Below are 14,013 nucleotides of genomic sequence, written 5' to 3'. Positions count from 1 at the left end.
AAGGCGCAGGGGCGGGAGCAGCGCCCCCGCGAGGCTCCCACCTGCAACTGCCGCGCTCGGCCTTTTGTTTCACTGCTCCTGCGTCGCCTATCCCGGGAAACGAGAGGGGATGCTGTGAGTTCAATAATAATAATAATAATAATAATAATAATAACAATAGTAATAATAGTGCCTATTTGTTGTTATTATTATCTATCTACATGTCTATTCTATTTATTTTATTTTGTTAATATGTTTGGTTTTGTTGTCTGTCTCCCCCTTCTAGACTGTGAGCCCACTGTTGGGTAGGGACTGTCTCTAGATGTTGCCAACTTGTACTCCCCAAGCGCTTAGTACAGTGCTGTGCACACAGTAAGCGCTCAATAAATACGATTGATTGAATAATAGAAAGAGCACGGACTCCCCCTTCTAGACTGTGAGCCCGCTGTTGGGTAGGGACTGTCTCTAGATGTTTCCAACTTGGACTTCCCAAGCGCGTAGTACAGTGCTGTGCACACAGTAAGCGCTCAATAAATACGATTGAATGATTGATTGAATGATAGAAAGAGCACGGGCTCCCCCTTCTAGACTGTGAGCCCGCTGTTGGGTAGGGACTGTCTCTAGATGTTGCCAACTTGTACTTCCCAAGCGCTTAGTCCAGTGCTCTGCACACTGTAAGCGTTCAATAAATACGACTGATTGATTGATTGAATAATAGAAAGAGCACGGGCTTGGAAGTCAGTGTTCATGGGTTCAAATTCCGACTCCGCCAATTGTCAGCCGTGTGACTTTGGGCAAGTCACTTCATTCATTCAATCGTATTTATTGAGCGCTTACTGTGTGCAGATCACTGTACTAAGCGCTTGGGAAGTACTAGTTGGGAACATATAGAGACGGTCCCAATCCAACAGCGGGCCCACAGTCTAGAAGGGGGAGACAGACAACAAAACAAAATATATTAACAAAATAAAGTATATAGAATACTGCTCTGGGCCTCAGTTACCTCATCTGTAAAATGGGGATTAAGACTGTGAGCCCCCTGTGGGACAACATGATCACCTTGTAACTGCCCCAGCGCTTAGAACATTCATTCATTCATTCAATCGTACAAATTGGCAACATATAGAGATAGTCCCTACCCAATAGTGGGCTCACAGTCTAAAAGGGGGAGACAGAGAACAAAACCAAACTACTAACAAAATAAAATAAATAGAATAGAATGGATATGTACAAGTAAAATAAATAGAGTAAGAATGTAAACGCTGTGTGGGACTGAGCCCACTGTTGGGTAGGGACCGTCTCTATATGTTGCCAACTTGCACTTCCCGAGCGGTTAGTAGAGTGCTCTGCACACAGTAAGCGCTCAATAAATACGACTGAATGAATGAATGAATATAGAGAGGGTCCCTACCCAACAACGGGCTCCCAGTCTAGAAGGGGGAGACAGACAACAAAACAAAACACGTGGACGGGTGTCCAGTCATCAGAATAAATAGAAGTAAAACTAGATGCACATCATTGGCAAAATAAATAGAATAGTAAATATGTACAAGTAAAATAAATAGAGTAATAAATCTGTACATACATATATATATATATATAATTATCAGGCGATCAGGTTGTCCCACGGGGGGCTTACAGTCTCAATCCCCATTTTCCAGATGAGGGAACTGAGGCCCAGAGAAGTGAAGTGACTTGCCCAAAGCCACACAGCTGACAGTTGGCATAGTCTGGATTTGAACCCATAACCTCTGACTCCAAAGCCCGGGTCTTTCCACTTAGCCATGCTGCTTATATGTTTGTACATATTTATTACTCTATTTATTTTACTTGTACATATTTATTCTATTTTATTTATTTATTTATTTATTTTATTTTGTTAATATGTTTTGTTTTGTTGTCCGTCTCCCCCTTCTAGACTGTGAGCCCGCTGTTGGGTAGGGACCGTCTCTAGATGTTGCCAACTTCCCAAGCGCTTAGTCCAGTGCTCTGCACACAGTAAGCGCTCAATAAATACGATTGAATGCATGAATGAATATAGAGACGGTCCCCTACCCGACAACGGGCTCACAGTCTAGAAGGGGGAGACAGACAACAAAACAAAACATGTGGACGGGTGTCCAGTCGTCAGAATAAATAGAAGTAAAGCTAGATGTACATCATTGACAAAATAAATAGAATAGTAAATATGTACAAGTAAAATAAATGGAGTAATAAATCTGTACACACACACACATATATATATACACAAAACATATTGACAAAATGAAATAAATAGAATCAATATGTACAAATAAAATAAAGATATAGAGTAACAAATGCATACAAATATACATATATGTATATATATACAAGTTATGTTGCCAACTTGTACTTAGTACAAGTACCGTATAGTAGACGGTCCCCTACGCGACAACAGGCTCACGGTGTAGAAGGGGGAGACAGACAACAAAACAAAACATGTGGACGGCTGTCAAGTCGTCAGAATAAATAGAAGGAAAGCTAGATGCACATCACTGACAAAATAAGTAGAATAGTAAATAAGTACAAGTAAAATAGAGTAATAAATCTGTACAAACATATATGTACATACATATATACATGTATATGTATATCAATCAATCAATCGTATTTATTGAGTGCTTACTGTGTGCAGAGCACCGTAGTAAGCGCTTGGGAAGTACAAGTTGGCAACATAATTTGTATATATACACATGTATATATATGTATATTTGTATGTATTTGTTAATCTATATATTTATTTTATTTGTACATATTGATTCTATTTATTTTATTTTGTTAATATGTTTTGTTTTGTTGTCCGTCTCCCCCTTCTAGACTGTGGGCCCGCTGTTGGGTAGGGACCGTCTCTAGATGTTGCCATCTTTTCCTTCCCAAGCGCTTAGTCCAGTGCTTTGCACACAGTAAGCGCTCAATAAATACGATTGATTGATTGATATACATACAGATATACATATATGTATATATGTATATTTGTATGCATTTGTTACTCTGTTTTATTTGTACATATTGATTCTCTTTCTTTTATTTTCTTAATATGTTTTGTTTTGTTGTCTGTCTCCCCCTTCTAGTGAGCCCGCTGTTGGGTAGGGACCGTCTAAATGTTGCCGACTAGTACTTCCCAAGCGCTTAGTACAGTGATCTGCACACAGTAAGCGCTCAATAAATACGATTAATTGATATACATACATACATATATGTATATTTGTATGCATTTGTTACTCTATTTATTTATTTATTTTATTTGTACATATTGCTTCTATTTCTTTTATTGTGTTAATATGTTTTGTTTTGTTGTCTGTCTCCCCCTTTTAGACTGTGGGCCCGCTGTTGGGTAGGGACCATGTCTAGATGTTGCCAACTTGACCTTCCCAAGCGCTTAATATACGATTGAGTGAATGAATGAATATGTATACATATATATCCATAAATACAATTGAATGAATGAATATATATATGCATATATATCCAATTATCACGATGATGATCATTATCCGGCCCACGCTGGCCAGGCTGGGGGAAACGGAGGCGGGGCGCGGGCGTTGCAGGTGGGAGCCTCGCGGGGGCGCTGCTCCCGCCCTTGCGCCTTCTTTCCCGCAGGCGGCATGACGTCACTTCCGGCGGCGGGGATCTCGCGAGACGTTCTCGGCTCCCAGCGAGGGCGGAAGTGGCGGTCGCCTCTGTCTTTCGAGGCGGGCAGAGAAGGCAGGTGAGGCGCTGCCTCCTCCATCCGCCGCCATCCTCCCTGGGCACGGGGGGCATCGGCGCCCTGGGGGCCGGGCATCCTTCCTCACAGCCGCCCCTACCCGTCTGCGGCCCGATGGGCCGCCGATGGGGCCGGGGAGGGCGGCTGGGCATCGCCCTCCTTAGGGGGGAGGCTGGACCACACTCAGTGCCCAGGGCGCTGGGGAGTGATGCTTAACTCACAGGTCAATCAATCAATCAATCAATCAATCAATCGTATTTATTGAGCTCTTACTGTGTGCAGAGCACTGGACTAAGCGCTTGGGAAGTACAAGTTGGCAGGTCGTGACCTCCACTTGTCAGCTGGGTGACTTTGGGTCAGCCACTTCACTTCTCTGGGCCTCAGTTCCCTCATCTGGAAAATGGGGGTGAAGACTGTGAGCCCCGTCCCGTGGGACAATCAATCGTATTTATTGAGCGCTTACTGTGTGCAGAGCACTGGACTAAGCGCTTGGGAAGTACAAGTTGGCAACATATAGAGACAGCCCCTACCCAACAGTGGGCTCACAACCTGATCTCCATGTAACCACCCCAGCGCTTAGAACAGTGCTTCGCACATAGTAAGCGCTTAACAAATGCCTTTATGATTATTGTCTGCTGTGTGACCCTGGGCGGTCACTTGACTCCTCTGGGCCTCAGTTCCCTCATCTGGAAAATGGGGGTGAAGACTGAGCCCCCCGTGGGACAACCTGATCTCCTTGTAACCACCCCAGCGCTTAGAACAGTGCTTCGCACATAGTAAGCGCTTCCTAAATGCCTTTATGATTATTATTGTCTGCTGTGTGACCCTGGGCGGTCACTTGACTCCTCTGGGCCTCAGTTCCCTCATCTGGAAAATGGGGATGAAGACGGTGAGCCCCACGTGGGACAACCTGATTTCCTTGTATCTCCCCCAGCGTTTAGAACAGTGCTTGGCACATATTCATTCATTGTCGTATTTATTGAGCACTTACTGTGTGCAGAGCACTGTACTAAGTGCATGGGAGGTACAAGTTGGCAACATATAGCGACGGTCCCTACCTGACAACGGTAAACGCTGATGGCATTTGTCAAGCGCTTACTATGTGCAGAGCACTGTTCCAAGCGCTGGGGGGGATACAAGGTGATCAAGTTGTCCCACGTGGGTCTCACAGTCTTCATCCCCATTTTCCAGATGAGGTAACTGAGGCTCAGAGAAGTGAAGTGACCTGCCCAAGGTCACACAGCAGATATGTGGAGGAGTTGGGATTCATTCATTCATTCAATCGTATTTACTGAGCGCTTACTGTGTGCAGAGCACTGTACTAAGTGCTTGGGAAGTACAAGGTGGCAACATCTAGAGATGGTCCCTACCCAACAGTGGGCTCACAGTCTAGAAGACGGAGACAGAACAAAACCAAACATATTAACAAAATAAAATAAATAGAATAAATATGTACGAATAAAATAAATTAATAAATACAGTAATAAATACATACGTACATATATACAGGTGCTGTGGGGAGGGGAAGGAGGTAAGGTGAGGGGGAGAGGAAGGAAGGGGCTAATCCCAACTCCGTCACTTGTCAGCTGTGTGACTTTGGGCGAGTCACCTCACTTCTGTGCCTCAGTTACCTCATCTGTAAAATGGAGATTAAGACTGTGAGCCCCAAATGGGACAACCTAATTACCTCATATCCATCCCAGTGCTTAGAACAGTGCTTGACACATAGTAAGCGTTAAACAAATACCATCGAACCCATGACCTCTGACTCCAAAGCCCGTGCTCTTTCCACTGAGCCACGCTGCTTCTCTAAGCTTACCCCATGTCAAGCTGTTCTAATAATAATAATAATAATCATGGTATTTATTAAGCGCTTACTATGTGCAAAGCGCTTCCAAGTGCAAAGCCCGTGCTCTGTCAAAGTACTGGGATAGATAGAAGCTAATCGATTTGAACAGTCCATGTCCCACATGGGGCACACACTCTGCACACGGTAAGTGGTTAATAAATACGATTGAGTGAATCCCCATTAAAAATACCGGCTTAGACCTTCCATCGATCAGTGGTATTGAGCACTTACTAAGTGCTGAGCATAGTACTGAGAAAGGACAATTCAGCGGAATTAGCAGACACGTTCCCTTGCCCATAACGACCTTACAGTCCAGCAGGACAGACGTTAATATGAATAAGTGATTTTTGTTATTTAATTTAAAGATATGTACATACGTTCTGTGGGGTTGGAGGTGGGGTGGATATCAAGTGTGCAAATGCCACAGATCCAAGTGCATAGACTGCAGAAGGGGGAATGAGGTGGGGGGAAAAGAGGGCTTAATCAGGGAAGGCTTCTTGGAGGAGATGTGACCTTAATCATGCTTTGAGGGGGAGGGAGTTCCAGATTAGGGGTGGTGAGATAGACAAATTAGGGAAAGGGGTTGGTGGTGAGATAGACAAGTTGGGGGAGTAAGCTGGCCCTTTGGGAGCGGAGTGTGTGGCTGGGCTGTAGTGTAGCAGTGAGGCGAGGTCAGTTGGGGGAAGCTGATTGAGTGCCTTAAAGCCGACAGGTAAGGAGTTTCCTTTTGGAGGTTCTTGAGAAGTGGGGAGACAAGAGCCGAAAATTCTTATTGATCAACGATCTGTGCCACAGAGTGAAATATTGGACGTGAACGGGGAGAGACAGGAGGCTGGGAGGTCAGCGGGGAGGCAGATGCAGTAGTAGGACGAGCTAGGATAAGCGCTTGGGTCAGCATGAGCATTTTGGGTGGAGAGGAAAGGGTGGATTTGAACAGTGCCGTGACGGTAGAATCAACGGGATTTGGTGACAGATTGAATTTGTGGGTGGAATGAGAGGTGAGTCGACGATGCCACGGTTACAGGCTTGTGAGATACGGATAGCGGTGTTGTCTACGGTGATGGGAAAGGTTGGAGGGGAGGACGGGAAGATAAGGAGTTCCGTTTTGGACCTGTTGAATTTGAGGCGCTGACAGGACATCCAGGTAGTTATGTCTTGAAGACAGGAGGGGATGCACGACTGCAGGGAAGCGGGTCAGGGCTGAAGACGTAGATGTGGGAATCGTTTGCACAGAGATGGTAATTGAAGCTACGGGAGCAAATGAATTTTCCAAGGGAGCGAGTACAGATGGAAAATAGAAGGGAACCCTGAACTGAGCCTTGGGGGAACCCCACTGTTGGAGGGAGGCTGAGCCGTCTAGGAGGATTAGGATGGAGTACAGACCGTCAGATTTGACGAGAGGAAGGTCATTGGTTACCTTAGAGAGCTACCAGTCATTCGGGAGCCAGAAACACCGTCCCTGCAGGTGGTGGGAAGAGACATCAACGTTCGGACCGTTTTTTCCTCTCTGCAGTCGAGATGAAGTTCAATCCTTTCGTGACTTCTGACCGCAGCAAGAACCGCAAGAGACACTTCAACGCGCCCTCTCACATTCGGCGGAAAATCATGTCGTCTCCTCTTTCCAAGGAGCTGAGACAAAAATACAATGTCCGCTCCATGCCCATCAGAAAGGATGATGAAGTCCAGGTATGGTATGCATGTGCCTCCCTTCAGGATTTTGAAGTACCAGCCCCTCCTTTGGATCTGTATTGGCATGATTGGATATGCTCCTCCTCTACCTCTCAGCTGCCTTCGACATCGCTGACCAGCCCGAACTCATCTTCACCGACAACTGTCCTCTCGTGGTTCTCTTCCTATCTCTGGCTGCTCCTTCTCAGTCTCTTTTATTGGGCTTCTCTGCCTCCCACTCCCTAACTTGAAGAGTCCCTCAAGGCTCAGTTCTGGGTCCCCTTCTATTCTCCATCTACACCCACTCCCTCGGAGAACTCATCCTTTCCCATGGCCTCAACTACCATCTGTGTGCAGATGATTCCCAAATCTACATCTCCAACCCTGATCTCCCTCCTTTTCTGCAGTCTCACATTTCCTCCTGCCTTGGATGTCCTCCCATCACCTCCAGCTTACCCTGTCTGAAACAGAACTCCTTATCTTCCTACCCAAACCCTTTCCTCCCTGTGGCTTTCCCGCCGTTGTAGTCAGCACCGCCAGGCTTCCCGTCTCACAAGCCTGTAAGCTTGGCGTCATCCTTGACTCCTCTCTCTCCTCCAATCCACGTTTTCCATCCATAACTGAATCCTGCCAGTAGACCGCCGCAACATTGCTAAAATCTGCCCCTTCCTTTCCGTCCAAACTGCTTCCACGTTAATCGAAGCACTTATCCTATACTGCCTTGAGTACCGCATCAGCCTTCTTGCTGGCCTCGCTGCCAGCTGTCTCTCCTCACTCCGTCCATACTTCACTCCGCTCCCTGGATAATTTTCAATCAAAATATTTACTTCATGAGTCCCCACTCCTCAAGAACCTCCAGTAGTTACCTATCTACCTGTGCATCGAACAGAAACTCCTTACCGTCGACTTTAAAGCACTCAAATCATCTTGTCCCCTCCTAACTTACCCTTCTGCTCTCCTACTATAAACCGGCCCGCACTTAGCTCCTCTAATGCCAACCTACCCACGGTACACTTCGATCTCGTCTATCTTGCCGCCGACCTCTCGCCTGCCATCTGCCTCATATTTAACAGACGTTCACTCTCCCCACCTTCAAAACCTTATTGAAGACACGTCTCCAAGAGGCCTTCCCCGACTAAGCCCTCATTTCCTCTTTTCTCACTCCCTTCTACATCACTTTTGCACTTGGGTTTTCATCCTTTATTCACCCCTCTCTCTGCCCCACAGCACTTAAAGTACATACCCACATAATTCATTTATTTATGTCAATGTCTGTCTCCCCCTCTAGACTGTAAGCTCACTGTGGGCAGGGGATGTGTCTACCAACCCTGTTTCATTGTACTGTCCCAAGTACTCTGCACACTGTAAGTGCTCAAATATGATTGATTTGTTGACCTGGTGAGACAGGAGGAGGACATCCTGGGTCCTGGCCCCGCTCACCCAACCAGTCAGTCATTTTTGTTGAGCACGTAGTGTGTGCAAAGCACTGTACTGAGGGCTTGGGAGAGTATAATACAGACACATTCCCTGCCCGCAACAAGCTTATAGTTTAGAAGACCGTCCAACTCCTCCAAACACAAACGTGCCTTCGTGCTCTGACCGTGAAGGAGAGACCTTCGGGAGTGGGTAGCTAGTTAGGAGAAGCCCTGCCCTCTCTTCCAACCACCCACACATTCTTCCCTCTGAGGGAGAAAAGCACTCATCAGGGTAACGGAATGGCAGGCCTTTGTCCTGTTCTGCTCTGAGAGTCGAGGAGCACTGTTTTAGAAGAGATTCTCGGGATTGATTTTCATCGGCTCCAAACTAGAACTGGAGTAGCTTGAAACCTCCCCCCTATTTTTTTTGGTTGCCTGCCCTGACTGATCCTGGGTGCAAATACCTTTGCAGAGAGTTCAGTCTGCATCCTTAGATGCCCGGCGAATCAGCAGGTTGTCGAAGTTACCCTAGGGGTGCCTTGGAAGGTGGATAAACCGGTGACTTTTTGCATTTTTTCCCAGGTGGTGCGGGGACACTACAAAGGTCAGCAGATCGGCAAGGTGGTGCAGGTTTACAGGAAGAAGTACGTCATCTACATCGAGCGCGTCCAGCGGGAGAAGGCCAACGGCACAACCGTCCACGTGGGCATCCACCCCAGCAAGGTGGGGTTTTTACCCCAAGGCCTGAAGCTCGGGCTGTGTGACGCTGGCATTTAGTCAGTACGGGAAAGGGATTTGCTTAAAATTGGTGTTGGCACAAAAGCTGTGGTGACCGCCAAAGTCCCTCGGGTGGGTCCGGGGTTCTCTCTGTAACGGATACTCAGCTGAAATCGCACCTGGTTCTGAAAGCGTCGACCTTTCTTATGGTACTTGTTAAGCACTTACTGTGTGCCGGGCGTCGTACTAAGCGCTGGGGTTGATCTAAGATAATCGGGTCAGATAGGCTCCCTGTCCCACATGAGACTCACAGTCTAAATCAGGAAGAGGAGGATTTAATACCCATTTCACATTTGAAGAAACCGGGGCAGAGAAAAGTTGCTGAGTGATTTGCTCGAGATCCCACAGCAGACAAGTCCCGGGATCGGGATTAAAAGTTAGGTCCTCCGATTCCCAGGCCCTGCTCTTTCCATTAGACCAACGCCGGATGTTATTTGCAGACCGAGTGCCTACTCTGTGCCGAGAGCACTGCATCAGCCTAAGGAAGCGGTAAAGAGATGCCGTCCCTGCCCTTCTGTTGCTTAACTCTTTAATTTGGGGGGAAAGGGAGACGAAAACAGCTGATAAAATGACAGAGAGAATGGTTGACCCTTTGAGGACGGCGAGGAAGTGTTTTGAAAGTGAGTGAGAAGGCAGCTGTAGAGGTGGTGGCCTTGGGAAGGGAAAGGATGTGGAAGTGAGAGAGGTTGGGAGGTTTGTTGGAGAGGAGAGAAGCAGTGTGGCTCAGTGGAAGGAGCCAGGGCTTTGGAGTCAGCGGTCATGGGTTCAAATCCCGGCTCCGCCAATGTCAGCTGTGTGACTTTGGCAAGTCACACTTCTCTGGGCCTCAGTTACCTCATCTGTAAAATGGGGATGAAGACTGAGCCCCACAAGGGACAACCTGATCACCTTGTAACCTCCCCAGTTCTTAGAACAGTGCTTTGCATTCATTCATTCAATCATATTTATTGAGCGCTTACTGTGTGCAGAGCACTGTACTGAGCGCTTGGGAAGTACAAGTTGGCAACATATAGAGACGGTCCCTACCCAACAGTGGGCTCACAGTCTATAAGGGGGAGCTTTTTAGCTATGTGCTTACTTTGCACATAGTAAGCGCTTAATAAGTACCACCATCATCATCAGAGGGAATCAATTGCTGGTATTTATTGAGTGCTTACTGCGTGGTGACTGCTGTATTAAATATTTTGGAGAGTACAAGATGATAGAATTAGAAACCATGTTCCCTGCCCACAAGAAGTGGATGGAGCGGGAGGAAAGAGCAGCTAGGTAGTAGGGGGCCAGCTGGTGGGAGGTCAGGAACTCTTCTCAACAACTTTCTGTAGGATGATGCCCTGCTGTAATTTGGGGGTAGTCATTCAACTCGCGTTCCTTTGGCGCAAATGTTTAACAGGCCCCGGAATTTTGTTAGCCAGCGTCCCCGCTGTGGGCGACCGGGTAAGCCCTGCTTCTTAATAACATGCCTAGAAATCTGTGAAACACACTAAGATTGCAGGTCTCGGAATTAGGGACAGATATCGTGGACTCTGTTAAATGCAGTGCCATGACGCACGATTCACGAAGACCCACAGACCGATCTTTAGCATGAGGGTGCGTTCTGGGAGCCGTGGGCACCAGCAGACACCGGGTCTCGCTCCGGCTCTGTACCAGGAAAAGGCTTGTTTGCCTCTGCCCCGGGAGACGCTACCCCCGGGGCCAGTGTGCGGTGGTTGTCTCGGCGCTATTCGGGTCACCTCCCGGGATATCGTGCTGCGTAATGAATACCGGGACTCTGGGACACGGCAGGTAGTGGTGATCTTCACTGAGTTGGGAGAGTTAGGAGGAGCTGGTTCTGGAGAACAGATGAAGCAAAGAGGTGGAAAGTGGATCAGTGGACGTTCAGAGGCGCTCAGTGCTTTGCAGCAGCCTTCTAGTCTTTATGGGAAGAGAACTTTTCTGGTGCTTTAAAGCTCAGTCAAGGATTGGGGTTTATTGAGCACTGACCGGTTACAGAGCACCGTAGTACGAGCCAAGAGCTGCACTTAGAACAGTACCTGGCACGTACCGTGAGAAAAAAAGAATGAGGGTGTCACTGGCAATAGAATGACTAGATCAGGATGAAACGACCGAGTTAATGATTAAATATGCACAAGTGTTCGGAATAAGTATACATCCATAAATATCATGGGTGGCTTTTGGGTTATTGGAACTCGTGAAGTCGGGACTTGACAGGGAAAGGTTTCTCTGAGAAGGTGCGATTGGGAGACGAGCTGCGATCTGGCGGATTTGAAGAGAGAGGGAGAGAGGGACGGGGAAATGGCAAGAGGATGGAGGCGGGAGAGTCAGGCCATGTACGGATAGAAGAAGAGCTCTGGAAGAGTGAGGATTGCCAGTTAGAGCGCAGCGCTAGAATCGACTGAGGTGGCGGGGAGCTTGGAAGACAGCGGAAAGGAGCTTTTGTTGACGCAGGGGAAAGTCGGCTGCCATCGCGCGTCTTTGAGCCTGGAGACACGGGTGTCGAACGGCCGTGTGGGAAGGCGATTTCAGCAATGTGGACTGAATTGGCTGGAGCGGAGAAGCCAGAGTAGTCAGTTCACAAAGCTTCGATTCAGTTCGGTCGCCGTTACGGTCGAGTGAGAAGGGGGGACCTCGGAAAGTGTTCCGGACGACACGATGGCAGCATCGATCTCCTCACTCGATGGATTGTGAGAATCCCCACGGCACTTGTATATATGTTTCTACAGATTTATTACTCTATTTATTTTACTTGTCCATATTTACTATTCTGTTTTGTTAATGATGTGCATTTAATTCTATTTGTTCCGACGACTTGACACCCGTCCACTTGTTTTGTCGTCCGTCTCCCCCTCAGCAAATACCAGTATTTCTAGACTGTGAGCCCGTTGTCGGGTAGGGACCGTCTCTATACGTTGCCGACTTGTACTTCCCAAGCGCTTAGTCCAGTGCTCTGCACACGGTAAGCGCTCAATAAATACGATTGAATGAATGAATGAACTGAATGACAGTGGGGAGTGGAGGCTGACCATGAGGTTGTGGGAGTTTGGGACGGGGCGAGTGACGGCGGTATCTCAGAGATGTGTAGTTAGGAGGAAGAGGAGCGGCTCAGCGTTAAACTTGCCTAGTTTGAGGGGCCAGCTTGCTCTTCAAATGGTGATGTCCTGTCGAGGCAGAGGAGGTGCAAGGTGGTTGAGCTGGCGAGAGATAGGGCCAGTGAGGTGGTGTGGGCAAGTACCCACTCAGGAGTGGTAGCCCAGAGCCAGGGGAGCGGGAGAGCTTCTCAGCAAGCGTGGGCACAGTGAGATGTGGAGGAGACTCGGGGCAGGTTCATGTGCGCTGCTCACCCCAGACATAGGTTCCAGCGGCAGGAAAGTCTGCAAATCCCTTTTTCTGTTATATCTTTCAAGAAGAGAGTTAGTCAAGGTCACTCTTCCCACCTTCAGAGCCTTATTAAAGACCCAGAGGCCTTCCCATTTAAGCCCTCATTTCCTCCTCTCCCACCCCTTTCTGCGTTGCCCTGGATCTTCAGACTTGCACTCTTTATTCATCCCGCAGCATTTCTGTGTATATCTGTAGTTTATATTGAAGTCTGCCTCCCTTCTAGACTGTAAGCTCGTTATGGGCAGGGAACATGTCTATCAGCTCTGTTCTGTTGTATTCCCCCAAGCTCTTAGAGATAATCCGGGCAGCAGAGTGAAGTATAGACTGAAGCAGGGAGAGACAGGAGGATGGGAGATCAGAGAGGAGGCTGATGCAGTAATCACATCTAAGTTACATTAGTCATATCTAAGGAAGGAAATGGAGGAGAAGCTGGAGGAGGCGGGATTTTTCCCAACCAATAAGAAAGAGCAGAGTCTGATGCTTGAGAGGTGGTCAGTACATGATAAGCTTTCAATAAATAGGATTGATGGATTTGCCGAGGCATCGATAGGACTTTTGAAATGCGTGTCTGATGGCTTCGGTTTCCCCAGAAGTTGGCGAGGTCATCGAGGACTGAAGGGGGTCGGGGGGCTCCGAGGGGATTATGAAGAATTGCAATGGTTGCTCGGGGCTCTGGGTCTTTGAATCTCAATTATTTGGTGTTTTGGTATCTGAACTCCTTCCACGCTTTAAGGAGGCAGTGCTCTCAGACCAGCCAGTGGGGACCAAGGGGGCCATTCCTCATTTTCCTGGGCAAAAGACTGTTTCACAAAACCGTGGCCACATGGCGGTCACCCCTTCATCAGCAGTGCCCCTCCGATGAATGCCAAGCAGGATTATTTGAATTACGTATGTTTAAAGCCAGGGAATGCACTGACTTGTAAGCGAGGCTTCCAAAGCGGGTGTTTGTGGCACCCCAGTGCTTTCGGTGAAGCACGGAGGGTGTTCCTTGTTGGTTCTCGATTTGCTTTGTGTGCGCTAGGTTTACGAGCGGTTGCTTTTTTTTTTTTTCCCAGGTGGTCATCACCAGGCTAAAACTGGACAAAGATCGCAAAAAGATCCTTGAACGCAAGGCCAAGTCTCGCCAGGTTGGCAAGGAGAAGGGCAAATACAAAGAAGAAACCATTGAGAAGATGCAAGAGTAAAATGTTCTGCTGCGATTGCGATTAAACTCTCGAAGTGAA

The 14,013-nt window shown here is 47.7% G+C and overlaps 1 protein-coding gene across 2 annotated transcripts; it reads left to right on the top strand.

Moving 5' to 3' along the window:
* Positions 1 to 12: 12 nt before the first annotated feature.
* On the top strand, positions 13 to 14,013 carry LOC119919487 (60S ribosomal protein L26). 2 transcript variants are annotated; one of them, XM_038739932.1, is made up of 4 exons: positions 13 to 114; positions 7,069 to 7,241; positions 9,221 to 9,361; positions 13,846 to 14,013. In XM_038739932.1, exons 2-4 carry the CDS (start codon positions 7,074 to 7,076, stop codon positions 13,972 to 13,974), a joined length of 438 nt encoding a protein of 145 aa, XP_038595860.1. In that variant the 5' UTR covers positions 13 to 114; positions 7,069 to 7,073; the 3' UTR covers positions 13,975 to 14,013. The 2 variants fall into 2 exon arrangements, with proteins under 2 accessions (XP_038595860.1, XP_038595861.1); XM_038739933.1 differs by lacking the exon at positions 13 to 114 and adding an exon at positions 3,649 to 3,709.

The sequence above is a fragment of the Tachyglossus aculeatus genome, chromosome X1 (genome assembly GCF_015852505.1).
Source record: "Tachyglossus aculeatus isolate mTacAcu1 chromosome X1, mTacAcu1.pri, whole genome shotgun sequence".
NCBI lineage: Eukaryota > Metazoa > Chordata > Mammalia > Monotremata > Tachyglossidae > Tachyglossus > Tachyglossus aculeatus.
The sequence above is the reverse complement of the archived record's forward strand: the minus strand, read 5'-3'. Positions and strand labels throughout refer to the sequence as shown.

Coding starts and splice junctions, on each gene's coding strand:
- LOC119919487 (XM_038739932.1), top strand. CDS start 7,074: ATGAAGTTCAATCCTTTCGTGACTTCTGACCGCAGCAAGAACCGCAAG. Junction 7,242..9,220: donor GAAAGGATGATGAAGTCCAG/GTATGGTATGCA, acceptor ATTTTTTCCCAG/GTGGTGCGGGGACACTACAA. Junction 9,362..13,845: donor TGGGCATCCACCCCAGCAAG/GTGGGGTTTTTA, acceptor TTTTTTTCCCAG/GTGGTCATCACCAGGCTAAA.